The sequence below is a fragment of the Scomber scombrus genome, chromosome 1, assembly GCF_963691925.1.
Source record: "Scomber scombrus chromosome 1, fScoSco1.1, whole genome shotgun sequence".
In the NCBI taxonomy this organism is placed as follows: domain Eukaryota; kingdom Metazoa; phylum Chordata; class Actinopteri; order Scombriformes; family Scombridae; genus Scomber; species Scomber scombrus.
The window spans coordinates 8,909,700-8,937,324 of NC_084970.1; the positions used below are offsets into that span (position 1 = coordinate 8,909,700).

Consider the following 27,625-nt stretch of genomic DNA (forward strand, 5'->3'; position numbering starts at 1 on the left):
GCACCATGATCAGATTAGGGTCCCTACACTGGATTCTTGCTTGTGGTTAACTTATTAAACATACTTATTTAAGAATGTGTATCATATACATTTTGACATGGGACAATTCAGACCAGATATAGTAGATAGCGCATAATGTAAACTTCTTTAGTAGTGCATATAATGTGTAGTTAATGAAAATACAAATAAATAATAACCAATACACAGTAAATACAGAGCTTTTGGGGCCTCTGGGGGTCTTCTGAAATATTTTATTTATAGCAGGACATAAAGGAAGGTTTTTTTTTGTAGAGTAGCTTATTCTACAGCTACTACACAGCTGTTTTTAGGAATAGTTTAACTACACTCCTCACACTAATTATCCTCAGGGTGATGTCAATCAAAAACACCTGCGTGGGAGTCCAGTGTGAACATACTGCACTAATTTACCACTTGGCCTGGGTACAGTAGTACATTGTTGAATGGTACACTGCAAAATATACATCCTGTACTACTACATACCATGATATCACTCGGTGTAAGACTCAGCAGGGTGTGCAGGGAGGCACCTTCCCTTCTTTTGGTCAGATCTTGAGAGGAAACCTCAGATCAACAAAATTTGAACTTTATAACAACAAAGAAAACAGCCTTATTTTTAGAGATCAGATGCTGATTGTGCTACTTCGTGAATGCAGGTATAACTTTTTTTTTTTTATTTTTTATTTTTTAAACAGGTGCTCTTTGGATCCGGGGACATATCATGAGATCAAAAAAAAGAGGGAGGTTAGACTCATACTTTATTTCATGATTAATAAGTCATAATCAAAAAATACCACGGTGCACTGCTTTGCAACAATGAAAAAAACTTTGATAAATAGGCTTAGTGCCTATGCATTTCAACTCAGTCTTCTGCAGGCCATGTAAAAATCAGTGATGGCCCAGATATACCAAGGCTGGTGTCAGCTGCCAGGCAGAGTAGCAGTAGAGAATTGAAGCAGGTATAACTAAGATTTAGGTAAAGCCTAATAATAATTCACTGAAGTTGGTTACCTGCAATGAGGAGAGCAGTGTCTACAGTGTAAACGGATTTTAGGAGGTGTGTGTGTGTGTGTGTGTGTGTGTGGGGGGGGGGGGGGGTCTTCCCAGATTGGCAGATGCACAGATGCACAGATGCATGTGAGGTCATTTTAAGAGATAACCCCTTGCTTGTGTCAATAACTTATACTACTTAAAGTGCATAACCTGAAAGCTTTAACTAGGCTATTGCTTTAAGCCCAGCAGCAGTGAACTACTTTAGCTGTGTGGTGATCAGATTTGGTTGAAGTAACAGTAACAAGTCCTCCATCAATTGACAGTGTTACTTGTTGTCCACAGGGCTGTGCTAGCAGACCGCTCGCCCTGTGGACTGTGCTCTTCCCCTGCGCATGCGCGTCCACTCGCCGGAGAGGAGACCATTTCCTCCAGCAGCAGGCCGCACAGAACTCCACCACACACACAAGCGATAACACACACAAGCGATAACACACACACACATATGCAGACAGAGCATACCGTCAAAGCAAAGCCACGTTTTTGGGATTGTCTAATCTTTAACGCCGCTATACCTGGATGCCCACCAGCCGCAGGAGTCATCCTAATGGGCCTTCATCGCTAATTTTCCCCCAGCATCTGCTCGACACCTCAGCAGTATCTTTTTTGGGTGAGTTGCTCTCAGCGCAGTCACTGTTTTGTCTCGTTGTGTTGTTGCTGTTGCTGCTGCTGTTGCTGCTGCAACGTTTTAGCTTCAGCATAGCGTACTAGAGGACTGTCATTGTTAAACTGTATACTCCGTTTTTCGCATGGGTTTTACTTTACATTCACCGCTGCCTTTATAGCTTAGTGTTATGACAAACGGTTTTCATTTTTTACACAGCTAACGGCCAGCGTTTTAGTGCTAGCCGCTAGTCAACATACAATGTAACGTCACGAGATCCATTATCGGACGCAATTTATGCTAGGTCTCAACAGATTTTCACCCTTCTCGCCTACTCCTCAGTGTATTCGCAAATGTTGACAGGAGAGCGGCAAACACATGGAACAAAAACAATGCCACTTTTAAACCATGTTTGTGTCGTTCGTTAATGTTACTTACAATTATTTTCTTGTAACGGCCAATTTTGCGGCTGTGGCCAAACCTGTGGTCAACCCCCCCTCACCACCCCTGCTGTCCCCTGGTTCTATTATCGGACAAGTCGCGGCTAAGGCTTTGTGGTCCAGCCCTTTGCATTTGGCTGTATTTGCCCCTCTTTCAGAAGTGATTGACGCTATGATAAGAAAAACCACAGATAAAGCTGAGAGTTAGTAAAACAAGTAACCATAGAGCGTTGTGATACAGGCGGGTGGATGCACCGATTTGGATTGTGTAAGATGTAGTGGAGCCAGCTCTGGAGGGACAATGAGTGCATATTACGACTGTGTAAATACTGTAGTCTGGCCATGTGGGAGTGTTTTGTATTCTGCTGGAAAATTGGGAGGAAAAAGCACGATAGAATGGCTTTGTCCGATAATGGGCCCATGTATTTTAGCCACCTCCGTGCTGCACTAGAACAGAGGGCTGGAGCTGAGGTTCAGCCTGTCTCTCTCTCTCTCTCTCTCTCCCTATCTCCTCTGAACAGATACTGTTTTAATGTAACGGTGTCTTCCATTATTAAAATGTTGTGCATGTTTTAGTGCTTTAAGGGGAACACATTTCCCTGTATGAAACTGAAACAGAAGGAATACTGCAACAACAGTTAACCTGTAGAAAATGACTGGGGGGAAAACATAATTGGTGGGGGGATAACAGTGTTATGATGTTGCTGTTATACTCTGTTAATCCCAGTGGGAATCTATATTTCTCTTTGGCCTCTCCACAGGGAGGTCAGCGGTCAGGTGAAGCTACAGAACAGCAGACTGGAGCTGGTAAAGATCCAGCGTCTTATTGCTCAAGGACACTTGAGAAGGATGGATGCATGTAAACGTAGATGTTTGCAGGTTAAGAGACATACAATGCTCTATGAATGAGCAATGGCTGTGATGTTGTTCAGTGTTGTTCATGAAGCAGACCAAGTTACAGCTTTAACCTTATTCTGTTGGTTCACACTCACTCTGTGCTTCAAGGTAACTGTCTGAGTGAAATATTGAAATGTACATACCTGTGCAAGCTGTGGCTTGACAGACAAAAGTAATGTAGTGTCTGCAGTGTATTGTTACTTCATTTAGTCTTCCTGTAGTTATGGTAAAGACTGACTGTCCTGTTCTGCTTTGTAACACACCTAATCGTTTACAATCTTACTCCTGGGTTTTTTCGAGGGAACAAATCTGAAGATTAGTGTTTTACCTCTGTGTCTGTCCTCATTATCTGACATGTTACTGTGTTGTAGTTGCTCAAAATCTAAAGTATCAGCTGTCCAGACCTTGTTGACTGCTCAACGATTAGATTTTGCAAGATCATAATTTGGATTGGTTTAACTTTGTTAGAGGAATAGGTTATTTGTCATGACAATCCAGATCATTGTCTCATTTTGATGCCCACCTGTCTTAAACGTTGTGCCGATTATGGTGAGCGCAGAGTGCTGATGAAGCAGCATTTTCTATTAGAGAAAACTGTTACCAAGACTGGTTGAAGCGAGGTGGGGGTGTGAGGGCTTGGCACTCATTATCCCCAAAGGAATCTGGGGTACCAGACTGCAACATGTTAGGAATCCATCCATATGCTGCGTCTGTCAGGGATAACCTGCTGCCGGTATAGTAGAATGTCCAACATAGCATTCTCGGGAGTCTGAGTCAATTTCTGCTTTTCTGTTATCGTGTAGGTTTTTGGGTTTTTTTAAACAAATTTTGAAGTACAAAATGTTTTATTACAGCACACAGTGTAATGTACCAGTGTTCCAAACACAGCGTGACTCAGCCCTGGTCTGAGTAGTGAGACACTGCAGCTCTCTCCATCTGTGAACTCAAGACTCATCTAGTAAAGGTGGTAGAAGACTCCCAGATTAAATCACCGACCATTCCGAGCTCCTTCCCTTTCCTTTCCCCTCTCTTTGTCAATAGTTCTCTTTCCCAACCGTCTCACAGACTGACTGACGGCTAGATCGGTGTAGTCTAATTGAGGTGCAGCTTGACAAGGACCAGATGTGACAGGACATGTCTGGAGGCCCCCTAACTAAATGCTGACTCTCTTCTTTTTTAGCCATGAGTTGTAAGGAGGTAAAAAATAAATAACAATCTGGTCGCTCCCTAAAGCTGTGAGGAGCTGAGCTGCGTTTACTGTCTTATGTTAAGCTCTGGGCCTGGCTTATGTGCTCAGCAGGGAAGTAATGGCTCCTCTGTCTGTACACTGACCATCTCATTGCACATTTGAAGCCCGTCCAAAGGCCCTGCTGACCTCAACACAATGACTGCGTTTAGTTCGCTTTTCTTTTTTTTCTCTCTCTCTTCCCCCCCTTCCAGCCTCTTCTCTCCAACGTCCACTGTCTCTTTAATCAGCAAGTGCAATAACAGAGGAGGGATTTAACATGGTGACTCTGGTTCAGAGCTTAACAGTAGACCGACACTTATGAGCAACAGGACACTCCAGATGGTGCAGGACCTACTCTGCATAGTAGGCCGTATCACTCTGCATGGATGCGTTCAACATCGTTTACTTTACGGCTGTTTGGATTTCAGCAGTGTCAGCGCCGGCTCCGAGCGTGCAGCGGTGTAAGTAGTGCACGAGTGTTTATACCCGGGCACGGAATGTGTGACGTGTGTGTGTCACCGTCTGATAAGGTATGTGCGCACTCTGAGCCATGCGGGTTTATTGTAGACGCTGCAAGATGCAAAGTGGCGAGCGGTGCCACGGTCCATTTGTGTAGGAAGAGTGACAGAAAGTGAAACTGACAGCAGATGTGCACCTGCACCGGCAACACTACCTCTTTTCATTTTATTTTTACTTTACTGAAAGGAATGACTCGGCGCATCATACAATAGCAACACATACAATTGTTTGCGAGGTGCACAAGGTTTTTTATTGTCTCCACTGATGAGTGATTAAGGTATTGTTTGGGGTTTGGGGACACCAGATGTGATGTTTGTCATCCTGGCTGATTGCTGTAAAAGATACTGCTCATCATCATTCTCCTCTTCAGATTATTACTAGCATTATGAAGCAAATACTCTTTACAGAATTGCTATTAAGGCTGCAGCTAACTGTAGTATTTGTTGTTGATTACTATGCAAGATTAATCCATTAATTGTTTGGTCTCTAAATTTGCCTTTGGTTCAACAAGCAGTCCAAAACCCAGTAAATACTTTGCATTTTTAATACTTACTAATTACTTAAACAGTTGATTATTTAAGAAGTAGTTAATAAAAAGCTCTAGCTGCCATTTGAACACAATGTGTAGATAATATTCAACCTTTGCCTTTGTGCTCTATTAGTCTCTTACAGTGTGATATGAGTGTTGACTTGTAATGAATCATAGATAAAACCTGTTATGATTGCCTTATTTCACTATTACATTAAGTGCTCACAATCATCATCGGTCATCTTTTCAACCACTACCATGTCTTCCTCTCTGTTCAGCACCTGCTGAGCTGTGATGGATCCAACCCTCCCCTCACACTCTCCTCTTCCCCCCCCAGTCAGTCGTCATGCCGCCCAGTAGAATAGCAGCATTGTGGCTGCCATCTTGCGCGCAAACTCAGCGAGGCGGCTCCATCTGGGCTGCGGCTGGTCAGTCAGGCAGCTCCTTGAAGGCCGCAAGTCTTCTGCCGCCACGCCTGCTGGCTAGCTGCACAATGTAGGCAATGAGCAGAGCCGCAGGCCGGACACATGACTATCCTTCCGCTACGCCCACAGGGTCCACATTCCCTGTTGGGAGCTGTTTCACACAAGGATAATCATATTACAGCATTTTAACGATTTTCTTTTTTTTTGAGCTTGCCATTTCAGACTAATTCATATCTCATGGTTTTCTCTTACCTCTTTGCACTGTCCCTGTGCTGCTGTTGGATGTGGTATTCAAAAGTTAGCTGCTTCTTTTTTTATTTTTCAGATTTTGCAAACGACAATATTACTTGTTTTCTTTGAAGTCTTTATTAAGTGTGGTAGCACTCTTGCCACATTTAGGACATATTGGAATCAGAAAAGGAGCCTGATGTGTCTGATTGCAGCCAGATGCCCCCCACCAGCTCCTCTAACCTGCAGCTGAAATGTCTTGTTATCCACATAATGACCTAATGGCATCTTGTAGAATTCCTCCGCTACTAAACATAAATCAACCAAAAACTTAGCAGCTTTAAAAGGAACTTTGTGGATCCCTCCTCACTATCTATCCTTCACTAAGCAGTGTGTTAGCACCCACTGTGCCTCTAAACCCAGAACTACCCCACGGTGCAAACCAGCAGGATGCAGTGGTTTGTTATTTAAATGACAGATCAGCTGGATGACTTCAATCTGTGTTTTGGGGGTTTGGTGGGAGCTGATTTGAATTAATTAGCAGGAGGAAAATTTTCGGTTGGGGGAAACAGTCGGACACTTCCTCCTTTTTGAGTGGATCCATGCTGAGTAGTCAAGGCCAGGGGCATCTGTCTCACTGCTGCTGTTATTCCCTTTTTCATTTGTGGTAGTGTCCATCCAGAGTGACTCTCACTTTCTTTTTTGTGCTCTTTTTAGACTAGATATAGCCACCAAACTAATAGGATGTTAATATTAAAGATGCTTAAATTTGGCTTTGAAACCAGAAGTCACCTCTGTAAAATGTACACAACACAGGCAAACAGGATATTTGCATTGCAGGACACAGTCAAATTCCCACCACAGTATGATATAGAGTCTTCACAGTCTACACAACTACTGTATGATTGAATTAAATAAGAAAAATGTAGAAAAAAATAGAATTGCTGTTGTGTCACTTAAATTATATAATATAATTAATGGACTGGACTGGATCAGAGGTCTGAGCTAGCATGTTGCTTACATGTGGGGCCTCCCCTGCTTACGTCTTCTGTCTGATCACAACTACAGCTGTGTCCTCCTGGTTTACTCCCAAGTCCTTCATATTAAGGCCGATCCAGGAACATAAAGAGGAACCAGTGCAGTCAGACCATCAACTCAACACTGACTTATAGAGATATTAAACTCCTCTTTTTCTGTCGTGAAAAGAATACATGATGAATCACTGATGGTGACGGCGATAATGACAATGAATCCCGTCTCAGCAGGGAGGCGCCAGCGCTTCCTCTTTTATCTGCTGTTCTTGTACAATGGAGTCATCAGATGCACTTCAAAGGTACAGTAAATACCTCTACTTTCATGAAGTCACAGACGCCGTGACCTGAAGTAGGTCTACTGTAATACAGAGTTTTTAAAAGAAGGAGTTTAATTGATCGTTTCCCTGTGTAGAAATCCCTTCAGGCCATCTTTTCAATAAAAGAAACAATTTTTTTCATGGCGTTTTCAAACCAGAGATTAAGCCACAAGACCTACATAGGATATAGATGTTTATTATGGACCATGGCCTACATCTGTGCATGTTTGTAATACACCAGCTGATGAGGCTCACGCGAAGTGTACAGAGGAGGTAGGTGAGATTAATTTTTGACCAAAAGCATCTGATTGTTAAATATTAATAAACAGGGACTGGATAATAAGTAATGTAGCTCTCATTGGAATTAAAAATACAAACAAGTGGGTCAGCAATAAATATAATAGGCAGTGCAGGTCTCTGGGAAGCCGGTGAGAGATTTTGTTCTCGTGTCTACTGCAGCAACTCTTGCTGGCTGGTCAGTGTGTCTGTAGGTGGTGGTTTTCCATGCTGTTAGGGATTTGATGTTATTAACTCGACAAGGCCTGCAATGAACAATTATTCTCATTAGTAATTTAATCTGACAGTTACTTAATTGTTTTGTCTATAAAATGTAAAAATAGTGAAAAATGCCTTTTTTATAAGTCTTGTTTTTGTACAACTAACAGTCCTTAAGATAATCAGTTTTATGATAAAGAAAATGATTAAAGCTGACAGCCATCTAACTTTGCTTAAAATGACTATTCCATTATCAAAATAGTTACCAATAGTTTTCTGTCAATTGACTAATTGATTAATTGACTAACTGTTGCAGCTCTAAACTGGATTTCAAAATGATTGAATGTGTCCACATGCCTGTGCTCCCTCCGAGCCCATCCTCACTCAGGTTATAGTAACTAAATGTTTGCCCAATTATAATTATGAATAAAAATAGTGATATGGTCTAGTAATTGCTTTATACCCAGGGACATCTTTTGTTTCAAATTTAACTAAGAAGGCATCAGTGTCTGTCCCTTCGATATAATCATTAATCAAAATGAAGCACAGGGTAGTAAAATGCATCAACAGTGTGTGAGAGCTGTACTGACATTGTCAGTTCATCTTCTGTCTCTTAATTTTTTAGCTTCATGTTCGATTTTTCTCCTCATTCTGATGTTATTAAAGTCTCTTCAGGATATTGCGGTGTGTATGTGAGTTGTTCCATGTAGGGCTGGATGGACAAAATGTTATCACAAACATCATTAAAATAACTTGATGTTTGGTCAGGAACTCGCTGGCCTCCCGAACTGACGATAGCTGCCTCCTACCACCATCTTTGGTTGTGATGAGCAGTCTGGCTGGGTAGTGCAGAGGGGTTTAAAGTCAAAGTTCCATCATTACCTCTTCGGTGCAATTTCTTCATCTTTTGCAACAGTTGCCCTCACACCTGGTTTCGCTCCTGTAGCTGCTCATTTTCTTCTGAGCAGGCTACTCTACACATGTGGTCTTACTGAGTTGTGATGCTTTTGTTTCTCTGCTGTATGACTGGCTGTATGTGTAGTGTTTTCATAGGTAAAGGAAAAAAGGAATCTCATAGATTTATCACTATTGTCATGAAAGATTTTATCATGAAAATGATCAAAATCGTTGTATCTCCCGGCCCTACATCCATTTACCAACTTCACTCACTCAGTCACTCAGTAACAGGGATAACCAATTTTATACTATACATGGGCGATATGGGCAGAATCAGATATCACAATATTTTTCACCAAATATCTCTATTGATATTTAAAAGCAGGAGAAGACAACACTTATTCCATATTACAATATTCAAAATCTAAAACATTTTACATGTTTTTTTACAATATCGATATAATATTGATTTATTGCCCAGCCCTACTATACATGCATATTGGCCAGTATGTTGTCAGCTGTAATCGACACATCTTGTTTACTGTTGGGGTGGATGACCAGTGCAAGTGCTGTTTCCATGGTGTTGTGAGTATCAAAGAAACACGTTGCTAACGAACGCAGCAGGGAAGCTACTGGATGTTAACAACAATCGGCATCCAAACCTGGAATAAACGCTTTACAGTTTTGTTATGCTAATGCATCATTCCTGTAAAGACCTTAATCAGGATGAAGCTCATTTACACAGTATGAATGTGTGTTGTGGAAAATCAATATAGTTTTTTTCCACCTGATACAAGGATTTCTCCCTGGAAATTGTTTATCCAAGGTGGTAAGACACCCGGATCCAAACACATCTTGTCTCGTTATCGGTTTTATTAGAAGGTGATGTCCTCTGCTCTTTCCTCTGAACCTGATCTCATTAAAGAGTTGGTGTATTCATATTTGAGGGTCTGTACAGATGGGTCAGTGGTTGTATGGAGTATGTAGTCCTGGACCCCAGCATACTGCCATTCTTCTCTGCTTGTGTCAGGAAGTCTTTACACCTTGGATCTAGTGCTAGTTCATTTCTTGGTTCCTAGAAACTGTCTGAGTCAATTGGAGAAATAGGATTACTGCACTTGAGTGTTAGTAGTGATTTGTATTTATAGTAGATGCTGGGAGGTAAATGATGTTGGCTCGCTTCCCCTCTCTTGCTCATTCACGCTTCACATTCGCACACAGCGAATGTCGGCGAATGTCCTCTCACCCACATGTTCAGTCACTCACCCATTCAGACCTATATATCATTACTTTGGTCCTCTCTGTCTGTGACACACACACACACAGATAATCTGCTGTTCTTGCTGATGTCCAGACGCCTGAGTAGACCAAGGGGTCAGCCCGTCTCACGTTTCTGCAAAGCTCCTTCTTGAGTCCCCTGGGAACGCAAGAATGTACCAACCATTCTGGATAGGCGGACCCCTCCCTACATGACTTGTTTCAGTGTTAACCTCATTGTGTCAAGTAAGAGGCAGAGTTTAGATAAACGGTAGGTTGTAGATTATTTTCATGGTCGTTGCCGGATGTACTTCCTGCATGCAGCTTAGCGTGGCGACCAGAAGGCAAAGCAATGTTCCTGGACCAGGCTTGAACACTGTTACGTTTGCTAAAGGTCTTATTCCGGTGCATTTTTTTAAGAGGTTGTGACACACAGTCTCTCATCAGGATGTTTGCTCAGGTGTCCATATTTTGTCCTTTTCTGCCGTTTCCTGCCGTCTCTAGCACGTGTCGCAACAAACGTAACGTAGTGCTGAAACAAGAGGAAATGAATTTGACAACCAATTTATAGCAAAGTAGTTAATCAAGCTAAAATATTAGCTGCTTTTTAGCATTGCAAATTGAATATCCTTTGATTTTGAGCTGTCGATCAGAAAGAACCAAGCAATGTGAATATGTCCCCTTAGGCTTTAGGAAATTACAATGCTATTTTTTCGTAAATGAAAATAATTGGTATTGTCAGCCCTGCTTTAATCTCCCATTTTGTCAGCAAAATGTCTGTTTTAAGTTTTCAAGATGAGTGTGAAGCCAGCCGTGAGTCTGATTCTAGCATTTTGAAAGGACCTGCCAGGCTCCCACAGTAACACTAATGGCGCTTTTCCACTACACAGTTTCAGCAGGACTCGCCTCGACTCGGCACGGTTCCTTTTCCATTACAAAAAAGTACCTACTCAACGTGGGCGGGGTTGTCATAGCACGGCTCCGCGAAACTGCCGTGACTTCGTTTTATACGCGACACAAAACACATAAACAATGGAGGACATTGAGGCAGTGGTTTACTTGCTGCTGTATGTGGCTTTTTGTCTCACACAAAGCATGAAAATTGAGCCGTATGGCTGTAACTATGGTTGTAACGCTGCTGCCGGTATTTAAAAATGCCGGGTTTGATTCTTGTGTGGGACGGCTCATGACTCTTCCAGCGACAACTACCAATCAGCGGCCAGCACTGTGTCGACGTCAAATTTTAGTACCGGCCTGGCTCGCTTGGAACCTCACCAGAGCAGGTACTAAAAAAGGACCAGGTACCAGGTACTTTCCCTAGTGGAAACACAAAAAGAACCGAGGCGAGTCGAGGCGAGTCGTGCTGGAACGGTGTAGTGGAAAAGCGCCATTAGTATGTGTTCACACCTGTGGTTCAGTGGGTCCAGCAGTTTGTTTTGCTTGGACTGAACCAGAGGAACTGAAGTACAGCCTCGGTGCTACTCTGGGTTGGCCCTTAATATTACAAACCTTTCAGGTGAATATGGAGAGGGTACATAGAGGGTATCTATAGAAAGGATTGAGAAATGAAGAGACTAAATTATATATAATGAGGATATTCATTGTTGCTGCAGTGATATTGTATATGTATGTATATATATATATATATATATATATATAGATATATCTATCTCATTTTTAGGTCAGCTCAGCTTTTATCTCTCTTAAGGCTGTATGCATGTCCTTGGGCTGTGAGATTGAACGGGGTTATCGCTACATGTGGTGTGTGTGAGGCTTTTGTGAATTTACTGAAGAAATCCCTGAACCCTGCTCTCTGCAGGCAAGATTTGCAGTTGCTGCCTCTGCAAACATTGGCTCCGCATTAGCAGAAATACTCCTCCGTGATGCCTCTCATGTGTCTCACCGTCCTCCAGGGCTCTCTCACCCACACCATCACCATCGCCATCACCTCACCACCTAATGTTCCCTGCTACAGGTGAAAACACTCTCCCAAATGTGCACGTGCAGCCCTAAATGCAATTTCAACAGCCTACACAACACTCTTTGACACACACATACATGAAATTGCTTAAAGGCAGCTGCGTGGTGTTTTTAAATTGCATGAATTTGTTTATTGTTGCTTTTTTTTTTTCTTCTTCTCTCCTCCTGATGATGTGTTGCCGCCTGACACTGGAGACTGGTTGGTTGACTGTGTGTGTGTGTGTGTGTGTGTGTGTGTGTGTGTGTGTGTGTGTGTGTGTGTGTGTGTGTGTGTGTGTGTGTGTGTGTGTGTGTGTGTGTGTGTGTGTGTGTGTGTGTGTGTGTGTGTGTGTGTGTGTGTGTGTGTGTGTGTGTGTGTGGAAGCCTAGTTGTTTTCTGCTTTGATCAGGAGACGTGCAGAGTGCTAGAAAATCTGTCTTATTGGTGATGTTCTCCTCACAACAAGTCAGTGATAAAAGTAAGAATTGTTTGTGCGCACATGATTGCACCGGCATGTGAATGTGGTTGTATGTGTGGTGTGATTTAGTGATGCCTAAACTAGGGCATTTTTTTTTTTTTTTTTAATTTTCTTAATAGGGAGAAGTGACAATACATGCCTCAGTGCTTCAGTCTGTGACTCACACACACACACACACACACACACACACACACACACACACACACACACACACACACACACACACACACACACACACACACACACACACACACACACACACACACACCCAGCCCTCAGACCTTCACTTACATTCAATGTACACTATCAAAGCAGCGGTGCACTGATTTACATCTGTCAGGCAGCTCTCCTCTCAGCTAATTAGGCTACATTTCTTAACCTAGCCTATGAAAAGAAACTAATGACCTAGTTAGCTTTGTCTCTGGGGTTTGGACTATTGTAGCTGAAGCAGTAATGATTGTTAACTGGTTATTTTGCTGCATGTTGAGAGAACAGTTGTTAATTTATTACTTCAATATGGCAAATATTTTGGAACTTTTCTTGTGTGTTTACGTTTTCATGAAAGGTATTTCTAAATATTTCCGCTATTGTTTTCTGACCCTGAAAAGTGAGACATAATAGTGATTCGGCAGCAATGTTTATGGGAAATAAATCACATTTGTTGTTGCCCAAATTATAAAATGAATCAGTAGCTCTGTGCCACAGAAGTTTTCTCATTTTTTTTAAACAAAAGTTGTTTAGATTTCTCTACATCCATCTTTCCTTAAAGCAAAGATTCCCCTCTGTCGTCCAATATGCTGCTTTGGAAGCTATTTACATAAAATTAACATTATTAATGAGCACCTACTCTGATTGGCTGGAGGTGTGGCCACAACCTTCATCCCCAGCAAATTGGAATACAAACTAATGAATAATGCAAGTAACCATACACCGCATCCTTAATGGGGACAGTACATAGCGGTTCATGATCTTATTTAGATCCTGAATGAAGAGAAAGAACCTGATTTTACACAGTTGGGATTTTAACAGGATGTTTCAGAATTGAAAGACTGCGTCTAAGTTTCCTTATGTTCCTGAATGTTGCCCGGAGGTCACTAGCTTAGCTTTAGCACACATATATTCCTCTAGCTGAGTAACAGAATAAAACAATGTTGCAGTGTACTTAGTCTCATTAAGCAGACAGTTGGCTGTAAAATGTGTGGGCACACACACACACACACACACACACACACACACACACACACACACACACACACACACACACACACACACACACACACACACACACACACACACACACACACACACACATACAACCACTTACCAATAACAGAGGGAAGATTAGAAAGTATTACTACTTCTATGGACTTTCTCACAGCCAATCAATGCAAGCATTCTTTGATTCAATTCAACATGTGATTGGCCTACTGCCACAGCAGCTACAACCCGGCTGTGGTGGTGAAGTCGCAATTTAATGCTTCTATACACATGATGGGTATCGAATGAACTAGTACTTAATTGTTATGGGTATCACTTTAAGGGTACTTGGATTGGTACTTGACGATACCCAGCCCTACTGAGCAACCAGGAACATGTCCAGTGTCTTACTTTGTTCCTCATGTGGCTAAAATGCAGTGGTGGGCTCACGCTAAAGCTTCCTAGAAAAATTAATTTGACCTTCTGGTGCGATGTAGTAACAGCTTCAACCTTACCATCGCTAGCTCTTGAATTTTGCCCACGAATTTCCAAATTTCCAATAACTTAAAAAGACTGAGGAGAAAGTAATTGAGTCATTTTACAGCACAGTAGGACGGACCCCCAAAGCTCATTTTTCATGGTTTCCACAACACCAGACCTTTTAAATATCTGTCTGCATATTTATGCCACTCACACACAATTTCTCTTTCCTGTGTGAGTGTAGCGTGCGGTTCTGTCAAAGCCCAGACCCCACAGTGGAGAGAGCACCCCACACTGCGCATTAATGCAAGTCTGTGGTTGTGAATTAATAATTCAGAGTGCTGGCATCGCTGGGTGGAGCCTCCATTATTCATGGTTGGCATTGGAACGGACAGATGACTGCTGTTAATATTGAGGATCGGCAGATTATAGTCCTCCGCCAAGAAGCCGGGCAGTATTCAACACTTTAATGTCCGTCTCCGTCCTCCGTCCTCATGGACTACACCCTCCACCACTCCTTTAGATTCTTCCCGCCCCTCTTATTTTGCTGTGTCCTTGCTCTCCCTGATCTCTGTCCTCTCCATCTGTGAGCATCTCTCGCTGTCTCACTGTATCATCTATGTTTGCATGTCTCTGTCTCACTGTGTGTGTCTCTCTCTCTCCCTCTGTCTCCTTCTTACTCTGTTTCTCTGTGAACTCTCATCTTATAAGAACAAAGTGTCTTCTTAATTTACAAAATACTGGCATGTTAGTTTGCTATTAGAAAAATGTACTATAACATAAAATAAAGAGATTCGAGCCTGAAACGTAGATTAAATGTAAAATAATGGAGAATAAAGGAATTAGATTATCTACAGCTGCTAATTTTAGGTTTCCTTTATCTTCTGGTTGTTCATTTTCTCCTTCAAAACTGATTTGATCAAACTCCTTCACACCTTACCGGCCAAAGCAAAAAACGGCAGTAGAAGAGGTAAAAAATGTTGACATGGCAGAGACTGTTACAGTTGGTCCACAGTGGACAACACTGATTATGAACCATCTTCCTCCCGGGGGGAAAAAACAAACTTCTCAACACTGTATTCTCAAATCTAAAGCAGCCTGTCCAGTATTTAATTCATCAAAATGAGCCTAAAACTCACACGAATGACAAAAAAAGCACAGATCAGAGCAGATTTACAGATCTGACCTGGTTGCCAGAGGAGCAACCGGCACTAAAGCTTTCCCCGCAGTATCTAATGAATATCTTTCAGAAGAAAGTGCTCCTCTTTTCTTTTCTTTTTTTACCCCCTATTTGTCCTTGTATTCTCCTTCGGGCAACCAAATCCGCCCGAGTCTACCTTCTCTTTCGAGGCTGCACTCGCTAAATCTGCACCTAGTCAATTTCTTTCTCGGTTTGGGATTATTCACTGCTCAGGTAATCTGTATAATCTCTATTTTGAGCCGCCATAGTATGCCAGCGTCCTTTTTTTCGCAATTTGGATTTTGCCTTTAACCTCCCTCTCTCTCTCTCTCTCTCTCTCTCTCTCTCTCTCTCTCTCTCTCTCTCTCTCTCTCTCTCTCTCTCTCTCTCTCTCTCTCTCTCTCTCTCTCTCTCTCTCTCTCTCTCTCTCTCTCTCAGTCTGCTTTTTCACCCAGTGTGCCTCTCTTCTTTTTCCTCCTGAGTGTGATTTTCCCTACATGGTGTCAGTTCTGCTGCCACTGAATGCTTCTTTTATTAAAGAGATTTGGAGCCGCAGTCACCACTAATGCTGCTGCCATATTGTACCAGCACCCCGCTGTGGCTGCTGCTAATGACATTCTTTGTGTCTCCATCCTCATGCTTTGCCTCCTCATCTCCTCCTCCTCCTCTTCCTCTGGTCTGAATGGAAGAGTTGTCATGTGTTGCCATCAAAAGAGGAGGAGAGGCAATGAAAGCAGCAGCAGGCAGCAACCCCCCCCCCCCCCATCTCTCTCTCTGTCTCTCTTTCCTCACCCATTCTCTCTCACCTCCTGGGATGCTTGAAGCTACTTCAAGCTGTGTGTGTGTGTGTGTGTGTGTGTGTGTGTGTGTGTGTGTGTGTGTGTGTGTGTGTGTGTGTGTGTGTGTGTGTGTGTGTGTGTGTGTGTGTGTGTGTGTGTGTGTGTGTGTGTGTGTGTGTGTGTGTGTGTGTGTGTGTGTGACAGCATATATTAGACCCCGGTGGAAGAATGTGTATGCATATGTATCTAAATGGCAGCATATATTAGGCCAGAGGATAAAGCGTTTGCGAGCTTGTGTGCGAGGTACGTGCACGTCGACAGTTGGCGTAACATGCGCAGCATAAGTGAGAGAGAGTGTGTGTGTGTGTGCGCTCGTACTGTACGCACCTGCCAGCCACATATCCTGTCAGAGGAGCGCAGAGCCTCCCCAGATTCCCACAAGCCTCTGAGCTTCTGGCTCTCAGCCTGCATCACCTCCACCTCCCTACACTTCCATCACCACTCTGGGAGCTTCCTACTCTTATCTGCCTCCACATATCATTTCACACTCAGGCTGGAGTAGTCCTCCGTTATCCCATCCTTCTGTTCACACACACACACACACACACAAAGACACACACACACACACACACATACTGCTGTTACTTGCTTTGAACAAGTTTCTCCCTCAAAGTTAATACTTTAACTCTCTTCGCTGTATGATAAAGCTGAACACAAATCTACTGTGTGTGTGAAGAGAGGAATGTGTCATGCGGGCTTGACTGCAACTAATATTTCATTTCATTATTGACTGATCGGCCGATTATTTTCCAGTCAATCATTTTGGTCTGTAAAATATTCGGAAAACATCTGTTTGAGCTGTTGGAACCAGTGAATATTTGTCTCTGGTGATCAATGAATTATTTCAGCTCTACATGTAGGTCTCATTCTCTGTTAGCTACCAAATCTAGTGTGGAATATCTGCTATTGTAAAACGTATAACTAAGTATTAAAGAAGGCTGACTAGCATTATTGTATCTGTTTTTTGATGGTCCTGAATAGACTTGAACCAACAAGTTCCAACGAGTTCATACTGCTGCATTTTCAGTGTTTGAGAGAAGCCTTGTGTTATACTGTATTACAAGAATTCAGAGTAATTCATTTAAATTAATTGAAATTAATTCCATTTTTAACACAAATGTATGATTTGACTGAGCATTGAATTCCTTCACTTGTGCAGATGTGTTTCTAAAGACAAAAGACACACAGCGTACAATCCTGGAAACACCACCCAACATTGTCTAAATATAAATGGGGGAAATCCTGCGAGAAAATTAGCACAAGCCGGGCAGAGTCACAGCAGACAGACTCTAACGCAGCGTCTCTCTATAATGTATGCAATGATGAAAACGACTGCAGCCTCCTGCCTCCTCCGCCTGCATGGATATTGCGAGGATATAAATAGCCGGGCCTGGGTTGAGTACACGCCGAGGAACCGCAGCACACAGAGCTCAAACAATAAGCCGTCACCACTACCCTTCCTCCCCTCTGCTCTCTCCAGTCCAGCAGCCTCCCAGAGCTCCAAGAGAAGGGGGGGGGGGGGGCGGATTCTCTCTCCCCTCTTCCTTTCTTTCTTCCACTTCCTGCCTCCCTGCTTTTGTAATCTGTCATCAGTGGCCAGCCCGAGCCTGTCACTTGTTATGTCAGAGAGACGGGCGGGCAGGCAGGCAGGAGAGCTGCCTGTCTGCCCACCTGTCTGTCTGTCTGTCTGGTGGAAGAGGTTTCTCTGTCACACTGCTCTATTTTTCATTCAGTTCGATAAAAATAGGAGATGACGGCTGTGGATTAGACACGCACATGACTCCTTTGCTCCGTTGCAAAGAAAGGATGTGAGTGTTTTTTTTTTTTTCCTGTTGTTCGGGTTCAGAATTTCAATGCGATCTCTGGTCTTTGGACATTGTTTTTCTGGCACCACTTGAAACCTTTTTTCTTTTCAGTACAATGCAGCCATCTGACCTGCAGAGGCTCGCTGCTCATAGTGCAGCGTTGCCTGTTTTGCTTAATTGAATTACTTAAAATATATTATATAATACAGGACTACAATCTCCACTTAATTTCTTTATAATCAACCCACTCCCACTCTGCTTTGTTGGTTATCCACATGTAACAGATTCAGGCTGAGTCAAATCCTCTAATTACAGTCTGTGAAGACTTCTGGTTATTGAAAGCTACTTGTGTACTGAAGGTTGTAAGATCAAATCTCTGAACTGCCTGGTGATGCTGAATATCATTAATATTCTTCTCATTTCTCTTTTCCCTCAACAATTAACAGTGAGATACCCTTGAGCAAGGCGCTAAGATCTAATCCTCCACCAGTGCTTGTGTTGGGCTGCATTTTTAAAGTTATGCTCATTTCTAGCTCTATATTTATATTCTGGGCCTCAACTGGAATATCTTTGGATGATTAAGAGTTGAAAAAACTCCTTGTTTATCTCATCCCGACCCTTTATGCAGCCCCTCAGTTCAGCCTCTGTCTGAAACAGGCTGTTTTAGCTACTGTCTCTTTAAGGCACTCCTTCCCGAGAAATTTCAACTTCTGAGATACACCTTACATGTTCAAGGCTGAATCTGATCTGAAAAATGCGAGTGGACAACCGAACAACACATGGAAAAGTCTTAGCAACCAAGGCTACAGAACAGATGGACATTTGTGGACATTTGAGACAAACTGACATCAGCTCGTCTGCAAGTTAAAAACGTAACTTTTGGCGTGCAGGGAGCCTTTCTACACATGTACAGCTTTGACCTCAAGTTTTGAAACTTTGACCACGTTTAATATAGGCATTCGAAATCATAACAGTATATAAATAACAGTAAATGCATAAGTAAAAGTTTAAAAGGCTGCAGAACAACCACAATACAGAAGACTACATCTACTCTCTCGCTCTCTGTTCCTGATGAGCCAGAAAAGAAGAGAGAGAGAGAGAGAAAAAAAAATGCAGCGGGGCATTTCTGTGGGACAGTGAAATCGGCCCCAAATCTAAAAAAAGGTGAAGCTGGCTAGAAATGTTTCATGTGGCAGATGGCAGAGGCAGCCACACAATTGTAATGATTGAGTAAGCCACACAGACTCCCTAAAACTTCCCTTTGCTTCATGTTCTTCTTTATTATTTACCATCCCTCGCAGCTCTCTCCTACTTGAGGTTTCAAGTGTACCGTCCATGCACCTGTTTGTACCAAAATACCCTCAGTTCCCTGCTTTGAAGTCGAGTATATTCTCAGGCATCTCTTTCAGTGTCTTAGGTTATTGAAAATAATTTAAATGTATTTATTAATGCACAATCTTTGTTGCTTTATTTCTTCATGCATCTAGAAAATATGCTATCCTTCCTTATGCTTAAGACCTTTTAGACCTTTTAAAGTTTTGCTGGTACTGCTGACTTCTCTGAGAATCAACATTTTAAGGCACTTTCAGCTCTTTGTTTTGGTCCTGAACAACTTAAAAGCTAGAAACTTGGATATTGTTCTCAGGACCATGTCTAAAACTAGGTAGGTAGGTAGGTAACTTTATTGAGAAAGAGACTCCATATTGCACTGTTGTCCCAAACAGTGTGATTTCTTAGTAGGGGTTGACAAATGGGACCAGCAGCCAGGAAGCATAGTTTTGAAACAGAGCCACTGTAAACACCGCACGTATAATCTTGTATCTCTTTGTTTATAATAACGTAGTTTGCTTGCTTTTAGTATAGTGAGGAAACCTTGTCGTATGGTCATTCTCATCCCTGCACTGAACACTGTCTGACAGGTCCACATAATCAGTGGAGCATGTGGAGGCCTGGTAGAGAGACTGCCTGCTGTGGTGGGAAGACGGGTCATCCAGATGAAAAGGACACAGAGGCTTATAAAATGACTGGAGATGCTGCATCCACGTCTGGGCACAGTGTATCTGTGTGTGTGTGTGGTGGGGGGGGCGGGTTGTCTTGGCACAGACACACTCATCCACATACTGCAAACACCCATACAGAGACAAAGATGCTTACAATTTTAAACAAATGTAAATGCAGAGAAAAAGTGCTGTTGCTACATGCTGGATGAGCCTTTGAAAAAAGGTTGCTGTGCTTATAAAAATATTTTTTGACACTTTAACCACATACGGCGACTGCGGTCGTGTCGGCGGCTGTTACATCCTATCAGATCTGCTTCCTCAATTCAACTGTCAGCCTGTACGCTGTGATTTAATGATGAGTCTAGTAAGCCACAAGTACTCAAAGGTTATCTTTCGGTGTCTGCGTGTGTGTGTGTGTTTGCGTGTATGTCTCTGTGTGTGTGTGTGTGTGTGTGTGTGTGTGTGTGTGTGTGTGTGTGTGTGTGTGTGTCGCTTATCGTCAGACTCGCACTTTATCGTTGGCGTGGACTTAAAATGACCTTTTGAATTTGCTTTGATCGGGGCTACATCACACACAACTCGACAACATCGCCACTGGAAGCCAAAAGCTGGGTTTAAATAGCAGAATGGTCAAGAAGATGAAGGGTTACCCTTTTAATTAAAAAAACAAACCAACACCAGCTTCTCTTACATCCTCACTAATTGCGAATGTGTCTCAGTTACATGTGTGCGATTGTAACGTGAAACAGCGACAGAGGTAAAATGCAAATAGCATTGAATGTCAAACATACAGACAGACGTAAAAATGTATTGCTACACTATTGTACACATGTCTGCATTTGCATATTTCCCAAGCAGGGGTTTCGTGTTTGTTCGCTGTGACATACACGCCACCTGATACGCCTCGTGTGTGTGTTCATCATTAGCCGCAGCAAAACAGGCGGGCTGTCGAGAGCTTTACATACGGGGAAATGTGATGCAGCCACGAATCATTTGTTGTTGACAGTTCCACGCTGTCCACTCTGCAGAGCCTCCAGCACCTCTGAGTGGTTTTTTTTGTGAGCTTATACTGTATATTTGCATACCCAGTAGGTTACATTTCCATACCCCCCCCCACCACCACCACCACCACCACCTTCTCCTGCTGCCAGTACACTACAATACTACAATACAAACTCTGTACTGAGCCTGAGTCAGGATTCAATAGTCATAACTGCTCTTTCCTCTCCTCTTATAAGAAATAAGTCATTGTTGTTGGAGTTATGTAATGGGAAAAAATAGTCATCTGTGTGTATTATGCAGTACCAAATGAAGTTATCAAAACTGTAAATATCATTTTAAGCTCTACATAGCAGATCATACAGGATAATAAACTACTCAGTGGAGCAGCTGAGTGATATTTTAAAGCGTGCTTGTTTGTAGAGGGAAGTGTGAGAGTCTGCAGGTCTGTTTGTGTCTGCCCAGCTGTCAGATCATACAGGAAGGCAATTAGTCACACACCGGTCTGTACATAAGCAGATGTTTATCATTGTGTCTGCATAAATTTTAAAAAAAGAAGGCAAATCACACTTGTTCATTTTCTCATTTTCAAATAAGTCAGCCAGAGACACTGACCCCTGACTCTGATCTGATGTAACTGAGAAAGTCCATGGATCTGTAATCAGCACTGATCCACGTATATTTGAACAGATCATATTGGCTGGATTAAACCCAATCACATGCTGATTCTCTTTGCTGCTTTAGTCCATCCTCTGGTTTCTCCTGTGGTAATGGAAAGCTAAAAAACATGATTATTGATTTGAATCCTCTGAGGTTAGAATTTCAGCGATGTAGATGAGCTAATGATTTAGAGTTGCATCCCAAAGAAGCAACCCACAGCTGCATTATACTAAATTTAAGCTATCCTAAACAGTTTGTGTTTATAGCACTCTCTACTTTCTGTGCAATTACTTGACGAGCCACTCATGGAATTTGATGGGGATGTTGTTTACCGGTTAAATGTACATAATGACGTCCTTTGTCGAGTGCAGTTGGAACACATTGTCTAATGCAGCCTTAATAAATTCAATTTCCCTCAGGACATGATTTAAGCAGACGTGTATCTGCGCCCAAGTAAATAAATGCAGCCCAAGTAAAAGTAGACTTTTGTAACCTCTTGTAGACATTGTGCTAGCAGGCCTGCCTCATACCAGATTCTCCTGTTTACATGTCCCGAGGCTTTGTCACAGTACTAAAGAAACTGACAATAACAACCTCAACACCTGCAGCTCGCAGGTGATTCCTTCTCCAAGCTTTTTCTTCATCCAGAGGAAACTAACAGAGCAACAATCAGAAACTGTGATAATGTTATAAAGTTTAGCTGAGTTGTACACAGTAGGTGTTCAGTACAAACAGCACTTTATTCTTTGGTTGAGTGTCAGCAAATAAGATTTGGACAAAGTGTAAGCTAAATGGTTACCTGCTTTTAAAGAAAACTCAACTGCAGAGAACACATTTGATCTGCTCTATTGACAAGAAACAGGGGAACTTGATTTGTGCAATTGTGAGTTGAGAATGTTTTTAATCTTTCACATCTAGATGAGCTTAATGTCATGGCAGTGCCAACAAGTATCAAGTTAAAAATGTGATATTACTCTATATTGCCATTATCTGCGCTGTAACTGGATTAAGTCAGTTTGTCATGCCCTGTCAGAGCAGCTGGTGGGAACTTTAGAATATATTATGCACATTTTCCAAGCCTGCGTTTTTAATGTGGGGCTCTACTTGAATATCTTTGCATTATTTACAGTTGGAAAAAACTTCTTATTTAACTTACACTGGCTCTTCATGCAGTTTTTGTCTGAAACAAACTGATTTAGCTGCTGTCTCTTTAAGCCGCCCACCCCTCCCAATAAGCCCACTCTCTTTTGATTGGTTAGCTTCTGAAGGAGCTGCATCCTGGCTGAATTCTAGCTGCTCAGGAGGCAACACAAACAAACTATTAAACAAACTACAGTGGTGCGACTTTTCCACTACTCTCGAAATTTCAACTTCTCAGACACATCCGTACATAATCACCAGAATCCAATCTGCAATATGAGAGATGACAACGCAACAACACATGGGGGAAAAACCTTAGCAACAACCTTAGCAACTGAGCAACCAGCTGTCAACTCATCAGCTAGATAGAAGCCCTGGCTTTTGACCTGCAGGCAGCATTTCTACATACATTAACCTCAAGTTTTGGAACTTAAACTATGTTTGGCATGAATATCTGACACCATAAATAACAGAAAACCAGAAAAAAGTATATTATGATCCCTTTAAAAAGGTAAAAAGATTATTACATTTTATCAAATTACAACATTGGTCAAACTCTGCTGCAAAAGAAGTAGAGAAGCAGATATGACGACCAGATGATAATCATGATGACGATCACCTAAATGAGAACCAACTTATAAAAAACCAAATGAATAAATAAGCATACAAAATGCATGTAATAGCACTGAATTTGGAAGACTTCTGCTATCATTGACTTTAGTGTGCAGGTGTATTTACAGGATGTTTTTGGGTGCTGTTGAACGGAGCGGCGTAACTTTACGAGTCTGGGCGGTGGTGCAGTACGGAAACGAGAGTTAACGTTGCTTTAGTCTCAGAGTATGATGAATACGCAGGAATTGGTCTCAAAGACACAGCGCAGTGAAATATTAATGTAGTGAAACAAGATCATACAGTAGACAGTGGAGGAGCAACAGGACCCCACATTCACTTCATCTCTTTTATCCGGATCCATCAAAGCCGCTTCAGTGCAGGAGGTTGCTGCAGCAGACTCGTGCAGATTTAAGAAGAATGTGATTCAGAAACACAGTGCCGGTGATAATAAACAGGACACACAAGACACAAACAGTAATATTACTGTCACTCGGTGCCACACTTTAGGAAGTGCTTCATAAGAAGCTGCCATTACATCACTCAGCGTGTTGCCATGACACTGTCACCGGGAGCTCATGAAGCAAAGAGAGAAAATTAGGAGGAGCGGAGCAGGAAGTGATTTCCACTCGTGTGTGTGTAGGTGTGTGTGTGTTTATGTGTGTGTGTGTCTCACATCTGGTAGCAGGGCTGAAGCAGAATACAAAATGCACACTTTGATGTGTGACGTGCTATATGAAGAACCAAAGAGCATCAAAACAAAGCACAGCATCAACAACACAAGGCTCCTTATATATTTGATTAAGTATTACTGTATCCACACAGTGGGGGTGCTGCTGCATAGGAGAAGTGCCATTGTGGGTCTTAAAATAGCCTTAGGACATATACATATATATTCAACATGGTAATGCTGCGCTATACAGTGACAACACAGCTCTTCTTCTCAGTAGCAAACATGTTCATTTTCTTTCTGGCTGTTGGATTACTGTATGTACTATTCTGCTCTGTGAGATACTCTGAAAGGCCACAGAGTACAGAGTGGCAGAGCTCCACAGTCTTCTGCTATGGAAAAAAGAAGTGAAGATGCCTCTCCTGAGTACCACTTGACTAACTTAAGGAGAGTGATGTGAGCAGTGTGATGCTGAAGCTCTTGAATAGCTCGCAGGCATTCCTCAGCACTGGAGAGAGATAAGAATAGCCCTCACTTGTCTCTCCTCTATTGGCTAGCAGTGCGGCTGTGGGTTGGCGAGTCGGTGCTGCTCTAGACGTAAGAACGGCAAAAGGGGGAAGGAGCGGGCCGCCCCTGCTTGTGTGTGTGTGTGCACCCGAGCAGCCTGGCCTTGAATATATTTGGCTCTGTCAGTTTGCATACAGATCTGCAATGGTCTGCAATTAGGCTGTTTCCTGTATCAACACAGGATATGGCAGCACTGTGAAGCTTGCGATGTTCAAAGATGCTCTCAATGAGCGCTCTAGCCCAGTATTCAGGCTCTGTGAAGGGGACGCATCATTTTCATGGCTCTAAAATTACGCCGAGCATTGAGTTACTTTGTAGATGTGAGTGGAAAAGAACTGGGCTACGCTCGGCGGACAAAATGTTCCTCTTTCCTTGAAATAGACTGAATCAAAGTGAAGCTACAGGCTGCAGGGTAGATCAAGGAGAAGGGTGAGGGAAAAGAGAGAGGAGAGTTAATCTCTGGGTGATACATACAAGTTGTTTGTAGCGCTTTGTTCAATGTGTTTGGTGACCTATTGTGACATGGCTGTAGTCGGTCTAGTGGGAGGCAGTGACCAGAGTACTCCTCGTGCTCACATTTGCCTCCGACTACAGCCCTTCCCTACTTTGTACGTAGCTCTGGAAAATATGCGTCAGCTACTTCCTCCTTCTCGCTCAACCCTCCTCCCGGTTTTTTTTTCAGCTTCCTGTTCTCCAGGCCGGTCGGAAGTGAGATGTTTTAGATGGGTACTACTGCGCCAGGCCTCATTCAGTCACTGTTACACCTTCAGGCTGTCGTATTACTGTAATACTGTGTGCCGCCCCTCATTCACTTCTGTTTCTTTTGGAACAAATAGTCTCAGAGGAAATTGAATTAACTATTAAACATCTGCGTGGTGGTGAAGAGATACACAAAAACATAGCTCAGGCCCCAAAAGAGACTTCCTGAAGAAAGTACAGAGATATGAGTTCATGTAGTCACACACACACATACACACACACACACACACACACACACACACACACACACACACACACACACACACACACAACCACCCTCTTTTTAACTTACAGTTTATGTCTTCACGTTCTCCCTCTCTCCCTCTCTCTCTGTCACTGTATCAAGGTCACCTTTTAAAAGACTAGTAATTGGCTGCAGAGGCAGACAGACTTGGCCGATGGCAGAGAACCGCCTCCCGCTCATTCACTTTTATTATTTCAGATTCATCAGTTTACAACCTTTTTTTTTATAGTTCAACCTTTTAGATATAACTTTTCCATCTGTTAGCGGTCTTTTACCAGCAGAGATCTTTATTTAACGCAGGAGCTTTTAAATGAGAAATGGGAAGAGCGAGTTAGTGAGATGAGATTTGTTGCACCTTCATTATCATAAATTTATATGAGTTGCATTTGTGATAAATGCTTTTTTTTTTTTAAATGTTGGCTGAATAGTGCTGCATAAAAGTTTAGATACTCCTTGTGTATTTGTACAATTTGCCGCGCCATAGAATTAAAAACTTGGTCAACCTGTTTTGGGTGAATTATTGTTTGTCTGTTACTGTGTGATTCCTTTTTTTTATCACCATTGTGTTTAAATGTCTTAACCCTTACATACTGTTCAGGGTCAAATTTGACCCATTTTTACATCCGAGAGCTGTATAAATACTTTTTCTTTTAGCCTGAAATTTGATATCTTCCTTTAATGTGACCCAAAAAAAAAATGTTAATCATAAAAACTAAAGAATAAACTATATCTGCTCTCTGAAAGCTTAATTTGGTATAACTGTTTATCTGTGACTGATGAGGTCTTTATGAATGATTTGTGGTTCAGAAGTTGAATATAAAGGCTGATTATGTGAGGAAATACTGTGATGGCTCAGAATATGAAAAGTATGTGAGGGTTGTATGACAGCATGTATGTTTACATGCACTTTTAAGACATGTTTTAATGTCTTTCCGCCTTTCATATCTACAGGACAGCCACTCTGTTACACTGGAGCTCATTTTTAACCATCCCTCATATTCATGAACACATGTCCCTCATGCTGGTCCTTGCTTTATACGGCTATCTACATTTCTCCTGCCATCTTTGCCTTGCGTATAAAACTGTCTTTGTTTAGGTGTAAAAATGAAGCGCACACTCAGCGGTTCAGCATGCTTCACTGTGACTTGTTGGTTATATTTATCTAACGTCTTTCTTTTTCTTGTGTTACAGCTCTGATGGTACTAGCTGAACAGTGACCACCACCTGCCTGAGGACACCTGCTGCCCAATTGCCCTCATCATGTCTGGGATCCATGTAAGTAGAGTACCTTTTTACTCACCCAGTGTTCAGGTTTACATGTGCACAGCTCTACTCCCTGCACCTTTTTGTACAACCATACACACATAAAGCTGCTCAGGACATGTAGTAGTTGCTACTGTGAACTTCTTAGTAGCCACAAGATTTGTGTTGACTAAGTCTATATACAAGTTACTATATACAAGTAATGCTAAAAAAACAAGCTTCTCTTTTTCTAATTGGGCTTTGATCTGTAGTTCTGGTGTTCATCTAGACACAATTCAGTTGCCTGTAGTGTTGTTTGTCAGAGGATTTAATGGATTTTCTTCTGTCATATACGTCTCAAGTTGTTTGGGTAGGAGTGCCAACTATAAGAAATCTGTACTTCCTGTATGGACTGTTACCAGAGTTGTTCAGGATCCATGATCATGATCTTAAAAAAATCATGTTATTGTATATCTAAACTGTCCTCCCTGCCAAAAAGTCTCACATCTTCTGTTATATCATAACTTAGGTTAATATTCTCTAACAGTAGCTGTCAGGCTTTATCATTGCTGTTTACTCTAAATGACAAAGTTCACTCTTAATAAAAGCAACACTTTTCCTTGGTATAACTCTTGACAGTGTTAATGATGATGTTTTGTCAGACAACTGTTTCAAAAGTCAAGAATGGACTTAACTCACAATTTTTTTCTTCATTGTTTGGCTTTGTTCCAGCAGTTTCATCTGTGACCCATTTCCAAAGCAAAGCTCCTAAGTTAGCATTTAACTCCCCTCCTCTTCACTCACATGAAATCAGACTCACACCTTCTAAAATATCAACAAGGAAGGTAGAAGTTAAAAG

At 42.1% G+C, this 27,625-nt stretch overlaps 1 protein-coding gene across 1 annotated transcript in view; it reads left to right on the forward strand.

Moving 5' to 3' along the window:
- Positions 1-1,472: 1,472 nt before the first annotated feature.
- LOC133981241 (tyrosine-protein kinase CSK) overlaps positions 1,473-27,625 on the forward strand; it is a 43,579-nt gene continuing 17,426 nt past the window's right edge. The window contains exons 1-2 of the mRNA XM_062420018.1: positions 1,473-1,678; positions 26,716-26,799. Of these exons, the coding sequence (XP_062276002.1) occupies positions 26,785-26,799 (15 nt within the window). The 5' untranslated portion in view covers positions 1,473-1,678; positions 26,716-26,784. The remainder of the gene's footprint in view (positions 1,679-26,715; positions 26,800-27,625) is intronic.